General features: G+C 39.9%; 1 protein-coding gene across 1 annotated transcript; it reads left to right on the top strand.

Annotated features, from left to right (window-relative positions):
• The first annotated feature begins 9,024 nt into the window (after positions 1-9,024).
• Positions 9,025-22,144, top strand: C9H6orf58 (chromosome 9 C6orf58 homolog). Its single transcript, XM_027551038.1, has 6 exons — positions 9,025-9,329; positions 12,427-12,513; positions 14,430-14,614; positions 16,468-16,568; positions 16,852-17,090; positions 21,735-22,144. Exons 1-6 carry the CDS (start codon positions 9,026-9,028, stop codon positions 21,848-21,850), a joined length of 1,032 nt encoding a protein of 343 aa, XP_027406839.1. The 5' UTR covers position 9,025; the 3' UTR covers positions 21,851-22,144.
• Positions 22,145-22,431: the final 287 nt, after the last annotated feature.

Here is a 22,431-nt window from a genome sequence, read left to right as displayed (position 1 = left end):
CACAGTTACATTTCCACTGTTTCTGTACCTATTCACTATTCTTTGCTCATAAATGATTATTTAGCCATAAAAATATGCACATTTGCATTATGTTGCTTTATTGTCATAAATGCATGTAATATTCTTCTCATATAGATTGTTTGGGATATGTGGGGCCACATCTTACTTATTTTATATCCTTCCTAGTTTTTAGAACAAGGTTTTGCAAATTATAAGTACTCCATAAATATTCTCAATTGAATGGGGATATTGCAAAAGAGAAGAGGGATTTAAGCAAAGGAAATGAAGGCTACAGCCTAAGGCAAGGAAAGGGTTCCTCAGTGGCTCTGTGGGTAAAGAATCCGCCTGCAATGAATGAGACACAGGAGACCTGTGTTGGATCCCTGGGTTGGAGATCCCCTGGAGAACGGAATGGCAATCCACTCCAGTATTCTTGCCTGGAAAATCCCATGGACAGAGGAGCCTGGTGGACTACAGTCCGTGGGGTCACGAAGAGTTTGAAGTGAAAGATGTAGAATCTTTCTGTTAACGAGTACTCGGGTATCTTCAGTAGTTTTCCAGTACCAGTTAATAACTCCAACTTTCTGGTTAGTTAATTCAAAATTCTTCACTCCTTTCTTTCTCCCTGCACACCTCCTTAAGCATTCAGGTAGTCTTATCAGCTGTGAATACAAAATAATTTCCAAATAGATTCATTTCTCACTACTTTCACGGCTACTATCACAGTCCAAGGTCTTCCCTGGTGGCTCAGATGGTAAAGAATCCACCTGCAATACAGAAGACCCGGGTACCATCCCTGGGTTGGGAAGATCCCCTGGAGAAGGGAATGGCAACCCACTCCAGTATTCTTGCCTGGAGAATACTATGGGAAAAAAAAAAAAAAAGAATCCTATGGACAGAGGAGCCTGGTGGGCTACAGCCCATAGCATCGAAGAGAGTCAGACACGACTGAGTGACTAACACACAGTCCAAAGGAAAATAACCACTTCCCTGAGAGGGTCACCCTGCGTCTACCCTTCCTCTATCTCCTATGTAGTAATGTCCACATGGTGACCAGAGTGATAGTTTCAAGTCAGAACACGTTGCTCTTCTGCTCAACCCTTAAAACAGCTTGCCAGCTTTCCCAGGGCAAAGCCCCTGGTTCGCGTATGGTTCAAGGAGGCTCCCTTAGTGTCTTCACCTTGCTGTACCCTTACACCCTCGCTTTTTGCTCAAAGGCTACATGCACACTCAGGATTAGAGATTTTTGAAACATTGTTTCCCTTCTGCTAAGAACTTTCTACCCTAAGATTGCCATTTGCCTCATGCACATCCACACCTCTTCTCGTTTTTTTTCAAATGTCACCTTCTTTGACATGTCGCAATATTCTGATTTCTTTATACAAGCTTGTGCCAGGTCAACAATTTCTACCTTACTTTTTTGCACCTTCCTAGCACTTACCTCCACTTAACATACTCTACATTAATTGAATTTTTCCTGTCTGTTTCCCCACTCTAGAATCTCCAAGATGGTAGAGCTTTCATTTTTTTCACTTCTCTAGCTCTAGGACCCAGGACAAAAGACCTTCGTAAGCACTCAAAAATGTTTTCACTTGTTTGAATAGATAAAAAAAATAAACGTGTAAGTAAATAAGTATCCGTGAAGATTTCAGATGTCAAAACAAAGAGTTTTGCTTTGATCGAAAAAGCACCAGAGACACACTAAAGATACTTGCAGAGAGAGGAGAGAGAGGTTGCCCATGGTCAGAAAGGACAAATCCAAGGAAGACAGAGTAAAACACGGATTTGTCTAATCCAATCTGAAATGATTGGAATCCGGTTTAGGAAAATAGTTAAGTTGTTGTTCAGTCACCCAGTCATGTCCAACTCTTTGCGACCCCATGGAATGCAGCACACCAGGCCTCCCTGTCCCTCACCATCTCCCGAAGTTGGCTCAAGTTCATGTCCATTGCATTGGTGATGCCATCCAACCATCTCATCCTCTGATGCCCTCTTCTCCTTCTGCCTTCAATCTTTCCCAGCATCAGGGACTTTTCAAATGAGTTGGCTGTTTGCATTGGGAAAAACAGTTACAGAAATGGAGGAAAAGTAATGAATTCCAAAGGGACAAATGTGTATTGGCTGAATTAACGACCTTGGGTGGAGAGAAGTGACATTTCACAGATATTCTAAATAATACTGTGATCTTAGAGAGCTGGAAACTGTTGGGCCACTTTCAACAAGAAAGAAGGTGGGAAGGTTTGGAAGAGATGACACTGCTATTATGGGGGAAGAGTAATGATTTATTGAGATTTTAAAAAAAATCATTCTGTTCCCATAATGCTCTTTATTGCAATGATGTAGAGGATGAAAGAAAATGAATTTTTTTATAGTCATAAAAGACTATAAAGCATGTTTTTATTTTTTATGTTTTATACAGCTCCTCCCCACATCAGACAGCTGTATTTGACCTGCATACTAATCAGGAGAGGAGTGATTCTCTACTGCTCCAGGTTAATTTAGAGTGTGTTCCTGCTGGGTCTAAAAGAGCCCTGAAACAATAGAGGGGTCGCTAGATTCTCTATGTCCCTATCCCCCAGCAGTGTGCTCATTTTAGGATTCTGCTTTCATAGGCAGCACATGGCATAACAGAACTCAAGATTCTACATGTTTCTACTGAGACAGAGAGAGCAGGAGAAAAAGGGAGAGCGAGAGAGAAAGAGAGGTCAAGATCTACACTGGTTTATTGCCTTGAGATTCTGCACTAGAACTGTACTATCTTCTGCCGTTTCCTTTAGTCGAGTTTCTGAGAATACAAGTACTGGGAAATATATGATTATCCCATTAGTTTTAAAGAGTAGAATCAGGACCAGAATAAAGTTATGCCACTTACTTACCATCCAAAAAAATAATGAACTGCCCAGCAGGAGAATGTTTAGGAAGGCTGAGCCATCCAGATTTTTTGAACTGAAGTGATGGTTGTAAGAAGTAACAACCATTTATAAAGTGCTTAGCATTTCTGAGGGAAGCACTTCCTTTCAAGGTTCAACTTACTTCTAATGAGTCACAAGCTTGAAACTGTTTCCCCTTATTTTGTCTTTTGCTGTCTTTGCACTTTTTCCTCTTCTGGTATTAAATACAAAGGGAGTTAAACTTGAAGGGATTATGGGTAAAGACTTAAACTGCTTGGCTATATTTTTGAATGAACAGAATGAGTGAGTCCCTTGATTAGTAAGAATTCTTTTGGTTAAAGTGATGATTACCCAAGTCAAACTAGCTGGGGCAAAAAAAGAGTATTTATTGGAGGGACATCCTGTTGCCAAATGTGAGAAAACAACTGGACTCATTAACTCTTGGGACGTGGACACTGCAGGACTCTCTCGGCCTCTTATCTCTGTGTCTCTGGTTCTTCAATGTCAGTTTTTCCTACTTCAGGCCAGTTCCCGCCCTTCTTCCCCGGCACCTGCATCCCACATTGTGATCCTCCCACTTCAGGGAAGCCCTGGCTGGCTTTCCCAATTCTGTTTTGAAAAAAGGGCAGAGAAGGATTCAGAGTCACTGCTTTTAGGACACAGGCTCATCCTTGGTGTATTCTGCCAAGGCCAAGAGGCCATGTCGTGGGGTCCTACATGAGCAAGGAGTCTTCTGCTCATTTCATAGATGAGGAAACTGAGGCACAAGGAGGCTAACTGACTGGTCCCAGGTCATTCAACTAATAGCAACACTATTTGATCACTATCTATATGCATCATTAATAAATATTAATTCAAATTGGACCTGCAATCATTAAAAAGCCATCTGGAACGAGCCTGAAACAGAGGGCAGTAAAAACAAGATGGTAGATGGTATTAGAACTGTGGTGCCGGAGAAGACTCTTGAGAGTCCCTTGGACAGCAAGGAGATCAATCCTAAATCAATCCAGATCAATCCAGTCAATCCTAAAGAACATCAACCCTGAGTATTCATTGGAAAGACTGATGCTGAAGCTGAAGCTCCAATACTTTGGCCACCTGATGCGAAGAGCCCACTGATTGGAAAAGATCCCGATGCTGGGAAAGATTGAAGGCAGAAGAGGGCAACAGAGGATAAGATGATTGGATGGCATCACCGATTCAGTGGAAATGAACTTGGGCAAACTCTGGGAGATGGTGAGGGACAGGGAGGCCTGGAGTGCTGCAGTCCATGAAAGGTGGGGGGCGGGGGCGGGTGGTTACAAGATATTCAATAGGTTATATAGCACCATCTAGTGGTCATCTAGAGAATTTAATTTTATTCACATTTCACTGTGATATTAATAACTGAGGAAGTTTTGCCTATTTTTAATAAGGTATCATAAGCCAGAAACATAGATTTACATCCAGAAATCTGTGTATTTTATGGTCCCAGTCATAAAACAGTGCACATCTAAAGGGTCATTTCAACTAATATTTACTAGACCAGTTTCTTAGTGCTGATGTTTAACAATATCTTTGAATTGGGGGAAAAAAAAAAGTGGAATAAATCCTCTTGTGGAAAATAGCCATTTATTCTCAAATGCAAAATAAAATGAGCCAGACTTCAAGGTTTGCAGGAGAGAGTCTTGTTTCTGGGAAACAAATAGTTGCTACTATGAATTAAGTAAAAGTTATATACAAATCCTAGGGGCCTTTCTTGAGATGAACTTGCTTATTCCGAAAGGACAGGACGGGAATCCGCGCTGCTCTACAGTTTGCTGCGAGAATAGGAAAGAGTGAGCCGCACGCAGGGGACAGATCTGGTTGGACAGCTTGGTCCTGAATGCTAAATTCTCCAGATGACCACGAGATGGCGCTTTATAACCTATTGAATATTGTCTTGTTCAACGGCCACATCGTGTCCGACTCTTTGTGACCACTCTGGTGCCACCAACTATTTTGATACAATCAGTCATGCTGCTTTCTTTTATAAACGTGAAACTTACAACAGGATGATTCTAGCATTTATTATTTCTACATACTACAGTAAAATTTCTAGGAAAGGGAAAGCTTACACAAAAATACTGACCTCTTGACTATTTTAAGATTATATTTAATTCAGCATAGTTTGATAATTTTTTAAATATAAACTTAAACTTCTATTACAGAAACGATATTTCATGGTGCAGGTAATCAATAAATTTGTCCCTGGAGCAATAGATGTGTAAAAAGAAATTTTACGTATCTTTAGAGAATTCACCATACCATGCTCTATAACACTGGAATCAGGCTAATATTTATGACCCTCCAGTTACTTGATGAGGTCATTCAAATCTTGATATGAAGACTTGACGCACATCTGCGTCTCCATTCCTCCCCTGCAGAAAGGCCTATTTCTATTCTTGATGCAATATGTGATTTGGGGCAAATAGATGTCTCTGGACTGGACCTCAGTTTCTTAAGCCAATAAAATGAGTTTTTTGCATTATATGATTTTTTCATATTTCTTCCTGTTCTAAAATTTAAAACTCTTTCATCTCAAGTATTTATATTTATATCTTACTATTCATATCTTACTATCATGATCCACTGGCTCCTGGGAGGGGAAATGAGGCAGATATCCTGTCAATTCAAGATTGCTAGAAAAGTAAATCCTAGCCCAAAAATGTTTTTTCTCTTCTGTAGACCTTATAATTTATAGCCCCCTGGTAGTTAAACATTAAAATAGACACCCATCTTTCCTTTCAGAAGATTTTAGTGTGTACGTGTTCGCTGCACAAGAGGAAAAGAAAAGAAATCCTGAGAAAACAGCTCACCTGAACATGATATTTTCTTCCTTCAGGCAACTAGATTTCATGATACGTGGAAATATTCTGAAGGAGGAAGCAGACAGAACAAGCTCCATCTTAAAAGCAGGACTCTGTCTTGGGCCAGACTGTGGGCTTTGAGCTATATGCCCAGTATCTAGGAAAGTGACATACCAACTGGAAAACCAGACCCCCCAGAAGGAAGAGCCCCACTGCTCGTACCTAGACTCTCCATTGCCAAAAGAATACCTTAATTATCTGTGTAACCGAATAGAATCATAAATTCTATTATGTTTATTGGGGTATGACAAGAGGCCTGGTGATAATTGTCCACTGTTAACTACCTAGGCTTAAGGCATATGAATCACGGGTTAACTTAGATTGTATCTTTCTTTTCCTTTGTTCAGACTAGTTTCAGGGAATTTGGGGAGCTTATATACACTTAGGGTATATAAGCTTTTGACAAAAACTGGTCGGGGTCCTTGGCTAAGAGGAGACTCTGCCTTGGGCCCGCCCGTGTAATAAACTGCACTCCACCATCTGCATTGTCATTCTGAGTGAGTTTGTTTCCCAAAACGCCTGACTACAACAATTCTATCCTTCCCTCAGGTAAAAACAGACCTGTTACTCCAGCTTGTTCAGTCAGTTCAGTTCAGTTCATTCGCTCAGTCACGTCCGAATCTGTACGACCCCATGAACTGCAGCATGCCAGGACCCCTGTCCATCACCAACTCCTGGAGTTTACCCAAACTCATGCCCATTGAGTCAGTGATGCCATCCAACCATCTCATCCTCTGTCGTCCCCTACTCCTCCAGCCTTCAATCTTTCCCAGCATCAGGGTCTTTTCCCATCTTCCCATCAGGTGGCCAAAGTATCAGAGTTTCAGCTTCAACATTAGTCCTTCAAATGAATATTCAGGACTGATTGCCTTTAGGAGTGACTGGTTGGATCTCCATGCAGTCCAAGGGACTCTCAAGACTCTTCTCCAACACCACAGTTCAAAGGTATCAATTCTTCAGTACTCAGCTTTCTTCATAGTCCAACTCTTATATCCATACACGACTACTGGAAAAATCATAGCTGTGACTAGATGGACCTTTGTTGGCAAAGTCATGTCTCTGCTTTTCAATTTGCTGTCTAAGTTGAGCATAGCTTTTTTTCCAGGGAGCAAGCGTCTTTTAGATTCATGGCTGCAGTCACCGTCTGCAGTGATTTTGGAGCCCAAAAAAATATATTGTCTGTCACTGTTTCCATTGTTTCCCCATCTATTTGCTATGAATGGATGTGACTGTTAGGTTGTTAGAATAGGAAACAGGGGTCCAGAATGGCGGTGGCTAAAAGACAAGGAGGAGAAAAGCCCGCGAAAATAGAACAAAAGAAGGTCCGAGGACCAAAGTGAGGACCTCAGGTAGAACAAACAACACTCCTGGCTAGCCCAATTTACATACAGCAGGCCGAAGGTGGGTGGGGGACATATAAAAAGAGGAGCCAAAGGGCTGGGGGTCTCTCTCTTTCTCTCCCGCGCTGGGGCTCTCTTCTCTTCACATCTTTGGGTTGGCAAGCCCTCAGGCCTCGAGGATGGATTTTCCTGCTATTATCTAAATAAAATAGAGCTATAACACGGAGCTGTAACACTAATTTGTCTAAAGAGCTATAACATAGTCTGTTCGAGACCTGAGAGCTGTGACACACCAAGGGCTTTAATGTCCGTCACTCCAAATCTTTGTCGTGATGAGACAGAACCAAGAAGTATATACTCATCTGACAGGGTGAGTATCAAGATGCCATGATCTTAGTTTTCTGAATGCTGAGTTTTAAGCCAACTTTTTCACTCTCCTCTTTCACTTTCATCAAGAGGCTCTTTAGTTCTTCACTTTCTGCCATAAGGGTGGTGTCATCTGCATATCTGAGGTTATTGATATTTCTCCCAGCAACCTTGATTCCAGCTTCTGTTTCACCCAGCCTGGCATTTTCTGTGATGTACTCATACATCATAAGCAGTGTAACAGTCTACAGTATAATGACAATAAAAGTGTGAATCCACCTTTCTGCAAACATGAGTTGCATTGAATTCTGAGTTATTGTAGTTATCTCAAGGCAAAAGACAGTGAAGCTGGAGAAAGGCTTAAGTTCAAGAGGAAAGGGGGCGGTGGCTGCCATTCCAAAAGTGAGTCTCAAGGAGTTAAACCTTTCCTCCGTGACTGGATGAGTGTGACCTTGGGAGTTGTACCCACCCGTATCTCAGGCCAAGTCAAATACCTGGGAGCCACCTTTCAGGTTCCTCTTTTCATTCATCCGCCATGCACGACAGCAAGAAATAATATTGTTTCTTACAGAGAAGACCACAAAGAGTCTTGAGAAAATTTCTTCCGTGACACAAGCAGGTTGTGGGCAGTTGTGTTACTAGATGAGGGGGCCAAAACCCCTTCTGGTCCCTTCACTCCTGTTCCTTTATGAAAAGCCCTAATCTTTGCATATGGGAATAGCATGGCAACAACTGTAGTTCTTAGGACACTGGGAGAAGATAAGATTAGAAACCGTGTAAACATGGGGAAAGGGCAAGAATGCAGGGCAAGAGGGCTATCGACTGAAAAATACGGTCACAGCCTGCAAGTAGGGAGTTATTTTCTTTGGTGGGAATGTTGAGCACTCTGAGCCCAGGAGACGGTATCTCAGTAGATCTGAGAAAATTTCTTCCGTGACACAAGCAGGTCGTGGGCAGTTGTGTTACTAGAGGAGGGGGCCAAAAGGAGTTTTGGCCCCTTCTGTTCCTTTAAGAAGCAGCATTTCTTGTTCCCTTATGAGAAGCCCTAATCTCTGCATATGGGGATAGCATGGCGACAAACTGTTGTTCTTACGACACTGGGAGAAGGGGAGATGAGACACTGTGTAAACATGGGGGAAGGGGGAGAATGTAAGGCAAGAGGGCTAACCCAGCCCAGGGATTGAACCCATATCTCCTGGGGCTCTCGAACTGCAGGCGGATTCTTTACCATTGAGCCACAGGGGAAGCCCATATTTGCATGGGTATTTATAAATTGTGCTATGTAATATTGCTGATTATTTATTTCATGCAAGTTTAACGCCCTCCCCACCCCGTCTCCCTGCCCTTCTCCCCTCTCTCTTCTGGTGTCCATTAGTTTGTTCTGTAATCTGAGGAAGCAGCCTATTTTCCTTGGTAAGACTTTCCTACTATCTCAAGGAAACGAACAAAGATGATATGCTCTGATATGAGGAAATACCATGCCTTCTTTCTGCACTTTCCAATAAAAGCCCTGCCATAATCTCAACCCCCCAGCTCCAGCATGCTGTCTCTCCTTGCTCCTTCGGCCTGTGTGCTGGTTGGTTGCATGTTTGTTTCTTCAGCAGAAGTTTTTAGTCTCTCAGATCAGTATCTCCCACTGTGGAATGAGACTCCAGGTCAGTTCAGTGACTACAGTGTGGAGAATGGAAAGTACATTATTGATCCCTGGGTATACCCTAAGAGAATGGGCATGTATAAAATCCTCCTGAACAAGACAGCCAATTATTTTGAAAAATTCGCACCAGATAATGAACAAAATTTTTTATGGGGATTACCTTTGCAGCATGGCTGGCAATATAAAACAGGTAAGAATGATTTGTTTTTACTCGTATGATTTTTCCAATCTAACCATGTGGTAATTGGGAAATGGAACTCTGTATAAACCAAATTTTGAAAATCAAGTTCTTTCTTTTTCCTCTTTCCCCCTCATAACCATTAGTTTTCTACTTTTTCTCCTCCATAAATCTTTCTGGGTTGCCTGTTTTGATTTGAAACTGCAGTGGGGCATATAGCATAGTTGCCAAACACAAAAAGACGTCATTTCCAACATATTGGGCATTCTACTTGAACTCCTACTAGGCACTAGATTCTATTCTAAGCACTGTGATGAACAAAATAGTCAAGAAGATATGCACTGAAACAGATGATGTCAAATTACTTTGAATTTCTTGAAGTTCTAACTATGATTACCTATACATGTAGATGGAGAGAGGCAAGAAAGGGATCTTGTTCATGAGGATGTTTCTCTGCAAAAGATCAATTCCTTTCAAAAATAAAGTACATTCTAGTGTTTAGTAGGCAGATATGTTTGGGCCAAAGATTCATAAATTATAAGATGTTTGGCTAGCAGAATGTCTTATGAAAGAGAATGGTGTCTCTTTCACTCCATATTATAACACTACCGATAAGGAAATTTGTTGGGGGCCAGAGTGAGGTACTCCGCCCGTGACAAAGGTCATGAGGAAGGAGGCTCGACATACGCAAAGGCGGGATCGAGCCTCAGGAGTCCCCCTGGAACTCCTCGAGCATCTACCCCCATAACCAGAGCCTGCCTACTTTACTACTTTGTGCTCTCCCCTACACCTCTGACTTTACGGGGGGCTGTCCCCCACCACCTCTTTCGGAGAAGGAGTTAACCTAGAGCTCCAGTTAATAATAATTCCTGGGCGTGATAAGAGTGTTTTAACCTACAAACTCCTCTGAAGGTTCTCTAGCCTGCCTGACAGGCTCGTCCGGCCACATGTGATTGCTCACAGCCTCCCAACCATGAGAGGCACGAGATGCTTTAAACCCTCTAAAAACAGGTTCTTTAGAGAAGTTAGAAAACTATTAGTATAAGTATAATGGGCTGATTAGAAATTGTATTGGTGAAGGGTTTTTCATTTGTTGAGCCAATGTTTGTTGCTAAGTCTCCACATCCCCTGCCCTTACACATGTTAATGAGTATATAGAAGAAATAAGTATTAACCTTTGATATTAATCACGTTAGACCTTAGGCTAAGTAAATTCTTTCCTTAACTAAAACCCACTACACCCTCACCCTATAGGAGCGTGACTTTATTTGGGTGGCGTCTGTTTTAAGAATACTTACCCCTGGAGAAATAAGTGTCCTGGTTGACTGACTGCTGTCACAAGGAGAGGGTCGTAAATTGTCGGCAGGCCCCCCTGGCCAGAAGATGATGTAACACCCCTAAGACCTCTGTATACATTTGTATGAAGCACCTGACTTTAATAAAAGTCAGGACTGCTGACCCCGCGTGACTTTTGCATAACATCTCAGTGTATAAAAGTAGACCATGGAAAATAAAGAATTGGGATCAGTTTCTCGAAATACTGGTCTCCCCATGTCTCTCTCTCTTTCACTCTGGCTGAGTCTCCATGTGGAGCGCGGAACCCACCATGCTTACTAATTATGCCTGGGCTTCTAAGATCCGACCGGGGAGGCCTCAGTGTCTCCTCTCCTTCGGGAGAACGGAAGGACGCCTGCGGCCTACGTAAGTGGTGCAAACTTCTTGTCTTGAAGTTTTATTGGTCTCCCGCGTAAACCAAGCTACTCAGCCTCTTTTCTCCACTGAATTTTCCTACTGAGCTATCCTCATTCTATTACTCTTTATATCCTTAATTAACATTTAATTAAGCAATTGTTTCCTGATCTTCGCCTACGCTGTCTCTCCTTCGAATACCCTGGATCAGCCGGGGCAGGACCCCGGCAGAAATTTGTTCTGTTCTGATGAAATAAATATATATATATATAGGGAGAAGATTATAGTTTATCTGAGATCTAAGGAGGAGTCACCTGCAGGAGCTCCTGAAGTTGGCTGTTCACACGCCTTTGTCAGGTGATGTCTTGAGACTCAAACCAGCTCTTTATCAGGCTTTTCCCAGAGTCAAAAAGATGGAGATCTAGGAGAAATCATTAGCACTATGGGAGGCATGCCAGTCTCAGGGGCCTAGGGGCCAGCAATAGATGGAGGCTGAATAGGCTGGTAGATTAATGTTTTTCTTATTCTTTCATTACACTTACATATTATGATCAAGCCTGAGTAAACTTACCTAATAATGGGCTTATATGTCTCCAGCATTTTCTAAAAGCAGCTGTGGGGTGGGAGTATTTCAGACAGTTTCCTTGCCATCCAAGACCTTACAACACAATTAAAACAGAAAAGATATCAGAAATGCAACAATGAGCAATAAATAACAACTCTTGGTTAAAAATTAAAGTGCAAAACAAAGGGACACGGTGGAGTCAGATGGAATAATCAGAAAAAAATGGATCTGAATTGAAATTTGAAATGTGAACGAATTTCCTTGGGGAAATGAAATCTCCTAGGGAATAAAAGTATGAACAAAAACAGTGGTTCTCAGGAGTGGCTGCACATTGAAAACAACTAATTTTCAAAACTATCAATGCCTAGGTCCTCCAGCAGAAACTCGACTCTTATCTCAATAGTATGGAAAATGAAGGTAAAGAACAAGTGTCTGACTGGGTGCAGTGTGTGTGTGTGTGTGTGTGTGTGTGTGTGTGTGCGCGTGCGCCTTTGCAGTTTGAGGAACAATCAGGAAAGTTCACACTTCTAATATTCATGCAGGTGAATAGCATTAGCAAGTTCTTTAATGATCATTGTTTAATAACAATCAGGTTAGGAAAAAGAATAAATACAAAAGCAAATAATATTCGAAACAGATCATTCTAAAGTGGAATATTGTTGTGATGTTAGATGAAGGAAAAGAAATTGGCCCTGAGATGGGAAACGAAGGTAAAGAGTGATAGGAAGAGAAACACAAGTCATGAGAAGATAAATGTTTGTGCTTCTTTGCAAACAAAATGAATTAGGCAAGGGATGATTATAACAAGTTTCAAAACGTGCACAGGAAATAATCTGTTCATCCTCTCTCTTCTAGGCAGATTGGTTGATCCCACCCGAATGACAGACTGTGGCTATGAATCTGGAGATCGTTTGTGCATCTCTGTAGACAGTTGGTGGGCTGGTATGTTCATTTAATAGCAAAATACTTAATAATCTTCCCCCAAAGAAAATATCCAAGTTAAAATCTTAGGGACAGAGACAAAACAAAAACAGCGCTATTGCTCCATAAAAATGAATCCACTTCATCATGTATCTCGTGGCCTTTCTGTCACATTCTAGGATTTAATGGCCGCAATTTCCGTAACGATTCCTTAGGGCCTATTTTACCCAGGGACTGCAACAAGGACCTGCCAAGGACAATGGCTTTTGAATGACCAGCTCTGGTGTTAGATGGGAGGTCCCACTAATCAGAGGAGTCTCCAGGACCAGGAAGGATGAAAAAGGAGAGAACGAGAAAATAATACTTTTTTCTTTTTCCATTTTGCTCAGACCAAATATATTTAACTAGGAAACTTGTAAAAATGTCAGAGATGAATGTATCACAAATCATTCTATCAATTAGTAATGTAAGGCTTCTGTCAGATATTTAATAGTCAAATAATCAGAAGGTATTTCCTAATTCTTTAATTTTATCTTGTGTGTTAGTGCTGAAATTAATTTACACACAATTTCTTTGAGATATTTCCCACTAATTAGAAACAAGGTCACAGTTAATTTCACTTTCTTAGAGTGGCACTCATTGTATACATCTTTACTTATTTTTCTTGTATGACACTCATTTAGTCTTTTCAAAGACTCAGAAATTGTCATGGCCACAGATCTAGAATTTAAGCTTCTTTTTTCTCACATGGACTCCAATAGTTTGGAATATCAGCCTGCTACCCTGGGGCGGAGGACTGCATTCAAAATGCATGTCTATGATGAAAAGTGTTCTGCATCGACAGTGCTAATCAGTACAACACGTTTTACAGTCAACTACATCGTATGTCTAAATTTGTTGGTATAGGTTCTACTTAGACAACAATTTTAAAAATCTTAATTCAGTGCTAATTTAATTATCCAAAGATTTGTTGCCAACACTTAGCCAACATTTTTGCTTCAAAGACTTAATGTGGGACAAGCACTTCACAATATCATGGTTGTACATTAAACATAAAATACAAAATACCAACACTGTACGCATATTAAGATAATTTAGAAAAAAGTCACATTTCATGGTAAAACCTCAGAAGTGTATCATTCTATGCACAAGTAGATATCTTTCTTCCATTTTTATATAATGCTTTGAAAACATGAATGATACCAAATTCATTAAAATTACTTTTTGTGTGTTAAAATGTTGTAGACAACTATTTGCTTCCCTGATGGCTCAGTGGGTAGAGAGTGTGCCCACAGTGCAAGAGACAACAGGAGACACGGGTTTGATTCCTGGGTTGGGAAGATCCTCTGGAGAAGGAAATGGCAATCCACTCCAGGATTCTTGCCTGGGAAATCCCATGGACAGAGGAGCCTGGTGGGCTACAGTCCAAAAGGTCACAGAGAGTCAGACACCACCGAGCAGCAGCAGCAGCACTCAACTCTTTTAGCCCATATTCATTTCTATTGTAGGGTTATTAACCGAAATGCGATAGAGTTATGTATATGATCCTTAGGGAGATTTTCAATATTTTGCAGTGACTTTTTTTCATGTTTCTGGATCTCTGACTTTTTGCTTAATGGCTTATTCCAGTATACTTGCCTGGAAAATCCCATGGATGGAGGAGCCTGGTGGGCTGCAGTCCATGGGGTTCCTAGGAGTCGGACACGACTGAGCGACTTCACTTTCTCTTTTCACTTTCATGCATTGGAGAAGGAAATAGCAACCCACTCCAGTGTTCTTGCTTGGAGAATCCCAAGGACGGGGGAGCCTGGTGGGCTGCCGTCTATGGGGTCACAGAGTTGGACACGACTGAAGTGACTTAGCATACAGATTACTTAAAAATATCCTCTTTCATATTTGTTGGCGCTTGTGGTAATGACAGGTATCTTCTTTTACAGATATGAATTACTTTCTCTGTGCACTGCCCTTCCTTGCTGCGGTTGATTCTGGCATAATGGGGATATCATCAGATCAAGTGCTGCTTTTGCCACCATCCAAGGACCAGACAAAGTTTTGTCTTAATGTTTCTAGTTGTCAGTCCTCCTTTCCTTCAACAATGAGGAAGTGGAATGCCCTTTACAAGGTGCCTTTTTCAAGTTCTATTATTTAATCTTTCAGGAGGTGGTAAGAGAATTTCTTTTTTTATTGGAATATAATTGCTTTACAATGTTCTGTTAGTTTCTGCTGTACAACACTGTGAATCAGCTATATGTACACACACACACACACACACACACACACACACATACATATATACATACACAGGCTTCCCTGGTGGCTCAGAGAGTAAAGAATCTACCTGCAATGCAGGAGACACAGGAGACATGGGTTCAGTCCCTGGGTTGGGAAGATCCCCTGGAGGAGGAAATGGCAACCCACTCCAGTATTATTGCCTGGGGAATTCAATGGACAAAGGAACCTCTATCATAGCCTGGCGGGCGACAGTCCATGGCATCGCAAAGAGTAGGACACAACTGAGCACTCATGCACATCCACGTGCTATGCATATATCCTCTTCTTCTTGAGCCTCCCCTCCCCCATTCCACTCTTCCAGATCATTGCAGAGCACTGAGCTGAGCTCCTGTGCTATACAGCAGTCTCCCACTAGCTACGCATTTTTACACCTGACAGTGAATAATGCCAATGTTGTTCTCTCAATTTGTCCCCCTTTCTCCATCCTCCGCTGTGTCCACAAGCCCATTCTTGACACCCGCACCTCTATTCCTGCCTTGTAAATAGGTTCATCAGTACCGTTTTTCTAGAGTCCACATATATGTGTGCTGTTTTGTTTAGGCTTTTGTGCGTATTATATGGTATAAAAATATAAGTTTTTATACAAGTTATATTAATATCATTACTTTACGGGCTTCCTTTGTGGCTCACAGTAAAGAATCTGCCTGCGATGCAAGAGACATGGGTTCTGTCCCTGGGTCAGGAAGATAGAAGATCCCCTAGAGAAGAGAATGGCTACCCACTCCAGTATTCTTGCCTGGAGAATCCCATGGACAGAGGAGCCTGGCAGGCTACAGTCTATGGCGTCGCAAAGAGTTGGACACGACTGAGCGACTACCATTTTCACTCTCTTTCATTTTCATTCCGTGACATCAAGGCATTACATGTCATTTACACCTTCTGAACCAATACAGCATTAACAGCAAATCTATCCACTCATCTCACTCTAAACAAGCCGTACATAAATGCGAGAGCACACACTGAATGAAAAGATTATTCTGGTAAATTGAACCTTCAGATCAAGTGAGCAATAACACTTGGGAGAAATATGATTATGGGGTTGGTTTTAGAATAGTTAGTTAACTTCTTTCAAATGATTTGATAAGTGGTCACAAACAGGTATAACTAAGCTATTATGTGGCAATCAAAACCACATATTCAATGACCAAACTAAAATACATCGGTGAAGCATAGTCATGGACCAAAATCAATGCAAAAAGAGATACTTGCTAGTTCTATAGACTGTTAGTTCATTTTTAAAGATTTTATTAAGTTATATATTCTTGTAATTTCCACCTTTTCTTAAACTTTTGTGGTAATTTCAACTATGGCAGCAGAAAAACAGCTGATAAACAAAAAATAAAGTTGTCTTGAGGTTTGAAAACAACAAAATTCTGTAAGGCAATTATCCTTCAACAAAAAAAATAAATTAAAAATGATTCTGACTTTGGGGGGAAAAGTGCTGTTCATCTCTTATAGATACATGCAATATTACTCTTAATCTGCTCCTAATCTACTCCTAATCATTATTGTAGTCTTTACAGATTGTTTGTCACTCATGGCTTGTGCAAATTAATCCACAGAAACAAAATTCTCCTGTGATGTAGACTATTGCTAAATTGGAAATGTGGACAAAGTGAAATTGTGGAGAGAAGAATTGTTCTAGTTGAGCAAACATGAATACATTTCTTCCCTCTACTGTAGCATTTGCAGTCACCTTCTAGTAGCTTCGAGGACTTATTGAAGTACTTGTGGGAGGCACATGTCTCAAGCTTGAAAGATGGTTACAAAATTTTTGAAGACAGGTAAGCATGGATCTCAAGTTACCTCTACTTAATACGGCAAATAAATTTTGGTCTTATCTATACCTTTTTATTTCCTAATATCAGTCTTCTTATTAAATATTATATTTAATCTTTGGGGATTAGTTACCTATATCATCTAAGGCAGGCACTCAAGCCATCACATTCTAAAACTAAAAATTACATTCTTAGTTTGTTGACAGAAAGTGATCTTTTTAAGAAAATGACAAGGGTGCCGTTCTGAGTGACAAATGATAACTGTACCCTGTTTCCGCTTGTCTTTTAGGTTAGAATATTATTCTAAACCAGAAATGGGTTTTGGGAAAGATTGGTGCGTGGTTCTGGACTATCTAGCTGCAGCCAGCTTTCCCACGATCTTCAGTACAGTATCTGAGTTCCAGCAGGCCCTGCCACCCCGAGTGCTTGTGGATGGGGACAAAGCTCCCTTCATCAGCGACTTTACTGACCTTCAGAACATAGTCCTGCTTGGTCTAAATCTTCTTTATAAAGTGGATAGCTCAACAGGTAAAGGCTTATAAACAATACCTTTAATCAATATCGCGTTGAATAGAGAAAGGAAGAAATAATGACGATCAAAGATACATGTTGTCATAACACATACTCTTAAAGAAACCAGAGCCATTCTGGTCCGAGTACTACAACAGTCATTAACTGAGGGTTGGGCTGATCATGCATGTAGTTACTGTTTAAACTTTCGGCTTAGGAAGGAGAGGCAATCATGCATGTTAGGCAAAGGTAAGGCAGTGTGGAGCGGGGCAAGCAATGCTCAGACAGAAAGAGAGCAGCCGACTTACGGGCCCTGACCACACAGGTCCTTATTGACCCATGAAGCTACCAGACTATCTCGTGTACTTTTTTCATCTACAAACCCAGATATATTCTTTCTGTTGTTGTTGTTACAGTATTTTTTTTAAAGCCTTAATGTCACTCTTACATTTAGAAAAAAAGAAAAACGTACCATAAGAAAACCAGCAAACTGACTTACATGAGCTCCCTCCCACCAGCCTTACCAGTCATGGCAGAAGTATTCTGCTTCAGCCCCTCAACTGCTGAGTGTCTTAGCAGAGTGAAAAAAAGAAATCTGTAATTGCAAGTTTGAATTACTACATCATCCCAGTTTTCCAGGCATGCACTTATGCAGTGTATCAAACTTAAAACATAATTAAGATATTAGTACTTTTAAAAACTAAAAAAAATTAAAGCTCTTTTTTTTTTTTTTTTTTTGAGCAGACCATTTTTAAAGTCTTTATTGAATGTGTTACAATATTGCTTCTATTTTATGTTTTGGCCATGAGGCATGTGGGATCCTACCTCCCCGACTGGGGATCAAACCCACACTCCCTTCATTGGAAGGCAAAGTCTTAACCACTGGACTGCCACAGAAGTCCCCCAATATTCGTATTTTTAAAACAACAACAACAACAAAAATGAATCTGAAAGATTTAAAAGATATAAAAGCAAAGTAAATGTTAAACTATATGTTTCTGAAATCTCATTTGCATTAGGTAGAATAACAAACCCAAACATTTTAGGAGCTTCTGCAACTGAAGTCTCTTCTTGCTTCCTCCAATAATGGTTCCAGGGCAATGTTCTCTGTCAGTGGCAGCTTTCCTTCACACAATGCTGACTGAAGATGCTTTCATCTCTAGCTCTTCCAACCCCCAACCTCTACATGATTCACATCTCACCAACAGAAGGATACTGTGTTGGAGAAAGTCTTGACACTTCCTTCACTTCATCTCATACTTTACTGGTATAACCTAGGCACATTATCCCATATTTGGATGCAAGCAGGGGCTAAGGAATTAAATTGTTGCCTAAGAACGGTTTTGTGTTACAAATCTACTCCATGAAAGGAGATGTTTTAGGATCTGCCTAGCCATCTCTGTCAAATTATCACATAGCATAATTGTATTCTAGGCCTGGATCATATAGACTGGCTCTTCCCTGCTAAGATTAAAGGGTAAAGAACTGAGTCAAGAATTGAAGGCCCTATACAGCAATATTTTGACAAGATTTGATTTTACCAAAATTTAGCTTTGAATTTAATATGTGGTTTTGAGTTGCTTTCACCAGAAAGAATTCAAGATTAAATATGGAAAACTAATGATTAAAAAAACAAACCTTGATAGTATACTTGTTTAGATATCACATAACAAGGTATTTACTATTATTTATCCACCGTTGTCATGGTTAATCACTCTTCACATTCCTGCTGACAGTCAGAATTCAGTAACAGCACAAAAGGCCTTGGGATCTCCAAATAAGCAGAGAATAGGGAAAACAGGTATGTTAAAAGCAAAGCATTAGTAAAATACAATTAGTGATATTCAAAAATGAGCATTTAAATTAATTAAATAAAGACACATATTTCTATTCACAAAAATCCTCTCAAAATATCATTTAAGTAACTTTTAGTCTCCAGAGATACTTTATGATGCTCTTCACAAGAAATCTGAGTTAAATTCACTGAATAAATAAGTAAAAACAGACTTTTCAGACTTCCAATTAGCTCTTTAACATTTCACTGATGAAGAATGTAATCAATTCTAAGAATTGTCATGTAGTTTAAAAAAATTTTTAATTATGTAAAATTCTCAGCCACCTGTCTATCTGCAATGGCATCAGCTTTTAACCCTTGACTACACATATTTTCCCCTTCATGGATCACAGCCTTGCCCTGGTGAAGGGGCTTGCATAACTCAGTGAAGCTATGAGCCATGTCAGGCAGGGCTACCCAAGACAGATGGGTCATAGTGAAGAGTTCTGATAAAACATGGTCCATTGGAGGAGGAAATGGCAACCCACTCAAATATTCTTGCCACGAGAGCCCTATGAACATCATGAAAAAGCAAAAACACAGGACACTGGAAGATGAGTCCTCCAGGTGGGAAGATGTCCAGTATGCTACTGGGGAAGAGTGGAGGGCGATTACTAATAGCTCCAGAAAGTATGAAGTGGTTGGGCCAAAGCAGAAACGATGCTCAGTTGTGGATGTGTCTGGTGGTGAAAGTAAAGTCCGATACTGTAAAGAACAATATTGTATAGGAACCTGGAATGTTAGGTTCATGAATTAAGGTAAATTGTATGTGGTCAACAGGAGATGGCAAGATTGAACATTGATATCTTAGGAATCAGTGAACTAAATTGGATGTGAACAGGTGAATTTAATTCAGATGACCATTATATATACTACTGTGGGTAAGAATCCTTTAGAAGAAATGGAGTAGCCCTCATGGTCAACCATAGAACTGGAAATGCAGTACTCGGGTCCAATTTCAAAAATGACACAATGTTCTCAGTTCATTTCCTAAGCAAATCATTCACCATCAGAGTAATCCAAATCTATGCCTCAATCACTGATTCCCAAGAAGCTGAAGTTTACTGATTTTATGAAGACCTACCTTCTAGGACTAAAACAAACAAACAAAAAAAAAGGATGTCCTTTTCATCGTTGGAGATTGGAAATGCAAAAGTACAAAGTCAAGAGATAACTGGAGTATCTGTTATACTGGAGTAACAGGCAAGTTTGGCCTTGGAATACAAAATGAAGCAGAACAAAGGTTAACAGAGTTTTGTCAAGAGAAAATGCTGATCATAGCAAACACCTTTTTCCAAAAAACCAAGAGATGGATTTACTCGTGGACATAACCAGATGATCAATACCAAAATCGGATTGATTATGTTCTTTGCAGTCAAAGATGGAGAAGCTCTATACAGTCAGTAAAAATAAGACCTAGAGCTGACTGTGGCTGAGATCATGAGCTCCTTATTGAAAAATTCAGTGTTAAATTGAAGAAAATAGGGAAAACCACTAGGCCATTCAGGTATGACCTAAATCAAATCCCTTATGATTATACAGTGGAGGTGACAAATAGATTCAAGGGGTTAAATCTGGTAGACAAAGTGCCTGAAGAACTATGGACTGAAATTTGTAACACTGTACAGGAGGCAGTCACCAAAATCATCCTAAAGAAAAAGAAATGCAAGAAGGCAAAGTGGTTGTCTGAGGCAACTACAGATAGCTGAGGGAAGAAGAGTAGTGAAAGACAAGGGAAAAAGGGAAGGATATACTCAACTGAATGCGTGGTTCATCACCCAATTTTAAAAAATCAGTCCTTGGTGCAAATTCATAGAATTTGAAATATACTTAAAACACTGCAAATAATTGAATAAGTAAAACCCATGCTGCTAGTACAAATGAAATTATACTCACTGCTCTGCACATAGTTTTTACTGGAAAATCTACATGGAGCTTTTGCAGTATCAGGACAGATCGATCTAATCCATTCAGTTTAAATTATATGTAGTGTTAATGAATACATCATAACTGTGGACATTATTTTCTGTTATAAACTATATAACAGGAAATACTACAAAAGTGGCACTTTATGTATGTATTTCTTGCCATAATTTGTTATTTTACCAAAAAATATGTATAAAGGAAATGTATTCAAGTTGGTAGGTCATATATTGCTGCTGCTGCTGCTGCTAAGTCGCTTCAGTCATGTCTGACTCTGTGCGATCCCATAGACAGCAGCCCACCAGGCTCCCCCGTCCCTGGGATTCTCTCCAGGCAAGAACACTGGAGTGGGTTGCCGTTTCCTTCTCCAATGCATGAAAGTGAAAAGTGAAAGTGAAGTCGCTCAGTCGTGTCCAACTCCTAGCGACCCCATGGACTGCAGCCTACCAGGCTCTTCCGTCCATGGGATTTTTCAGGCAAGAGTACTGGAGTGGGGTGCCATTGCCTTCTCCCACATATATTGCTAAATGGTGTTCAAAAATTTGTCAGGAGTTTACATTTTTGTTACAAATGAATTGAGTTTCCTTTTTTCTCCAACCTACTATCATATAGCAATTTCTAAAATTTGTGTGTAATGTATAAAGTGCTACTTCACTCATATTAATTTACAATTTCTTGAATAGGTGTTCTTTTCCCAGTTTTCTGGTTAATTGCTTATATTTCTTATTGATTTTTGTGTGAAAATCTGGTCAATCAATTTCAAATTTAAAGATTTATGTGTATAACTATCATGTAATGTATACATATATTTGTATCCAAAATACATAGAATTTTATTTAAAATAAACATTTCAGCAAATGAGTATACATTTTAATTTACTTGTAATTATTTTATATCCTTTCCAGGTTCACTATCTTTAACTATATGGAAAATTTTAATGAAGACACAGGCTGCAAAGATGCTACTTCTAGAGATTTTTGAAGCAATTCTTGTAATCTTTAATCCAACATTTCTGGGATGATTAGTGAATCAAAATGAACAATTCTAACTTGCTGAACAACAGTAATATCAAAATTTAACACTGTCACAATTATACAGTTTTCTTGTTTCTGGTGTCTTTGACTTATGCTCATGTGTTAGGACTTTGTCCATGCTGTCCCATCTTCAGGTTCAAATTAATGCTATCATGATTTTTCTCAATTAATAATTCTTGATTTTTAAATTTACTAATACTTAAAATGTTCAAGGTCTAAAGAAGATTGTATTAATCTATCATAAACCACTGAGAAATAAATAAACAGACAATAAACTTGGATGACTCTTCTGTTGTTATCCTATGTAACCCAATATCATGAAATTTAGACCAATATGTCTTGCTGACTTATAACCAAAGTCCAGAACATTTTAAACCGAAATACTGACAAGTTTTAAAACTCATAAAACAGAACTGACAAATAGAATATAGAATTAATTTGTTAGGGTTTTGTGTGTGTGTTTTCACTAATGACAAGTTTACAGCAATTAGGCAATTTTCCCTTCCTTTGGTCCACACTTGATAATAAATCCTTAAGGATCAAAGTTGTCAAGATTTTTCTCTGAGGA

The sequence above is a fragment of the Bos indicus x Bos taurus genome, chromosome 9 (assembly GCF_003369695.1).
Source record: "Bos indicus x Bos taurus breed Angus x Brahman F1 hybrid chromosome 9, Bos_hybrid_MaternalHap_v2.0, whole genome shotgun sequence".
Lineage (NCBI taxonomy): Eukaryota > Metazoa > Chordata > Mammalia > Artiodactyla > Bovidae > Bos > Bos indicus x Bos taurus.
Note: the sequence above shows the minus strand (reverse complement) of the source record. Positions and strands in the feature narration are given on the sequence as shown.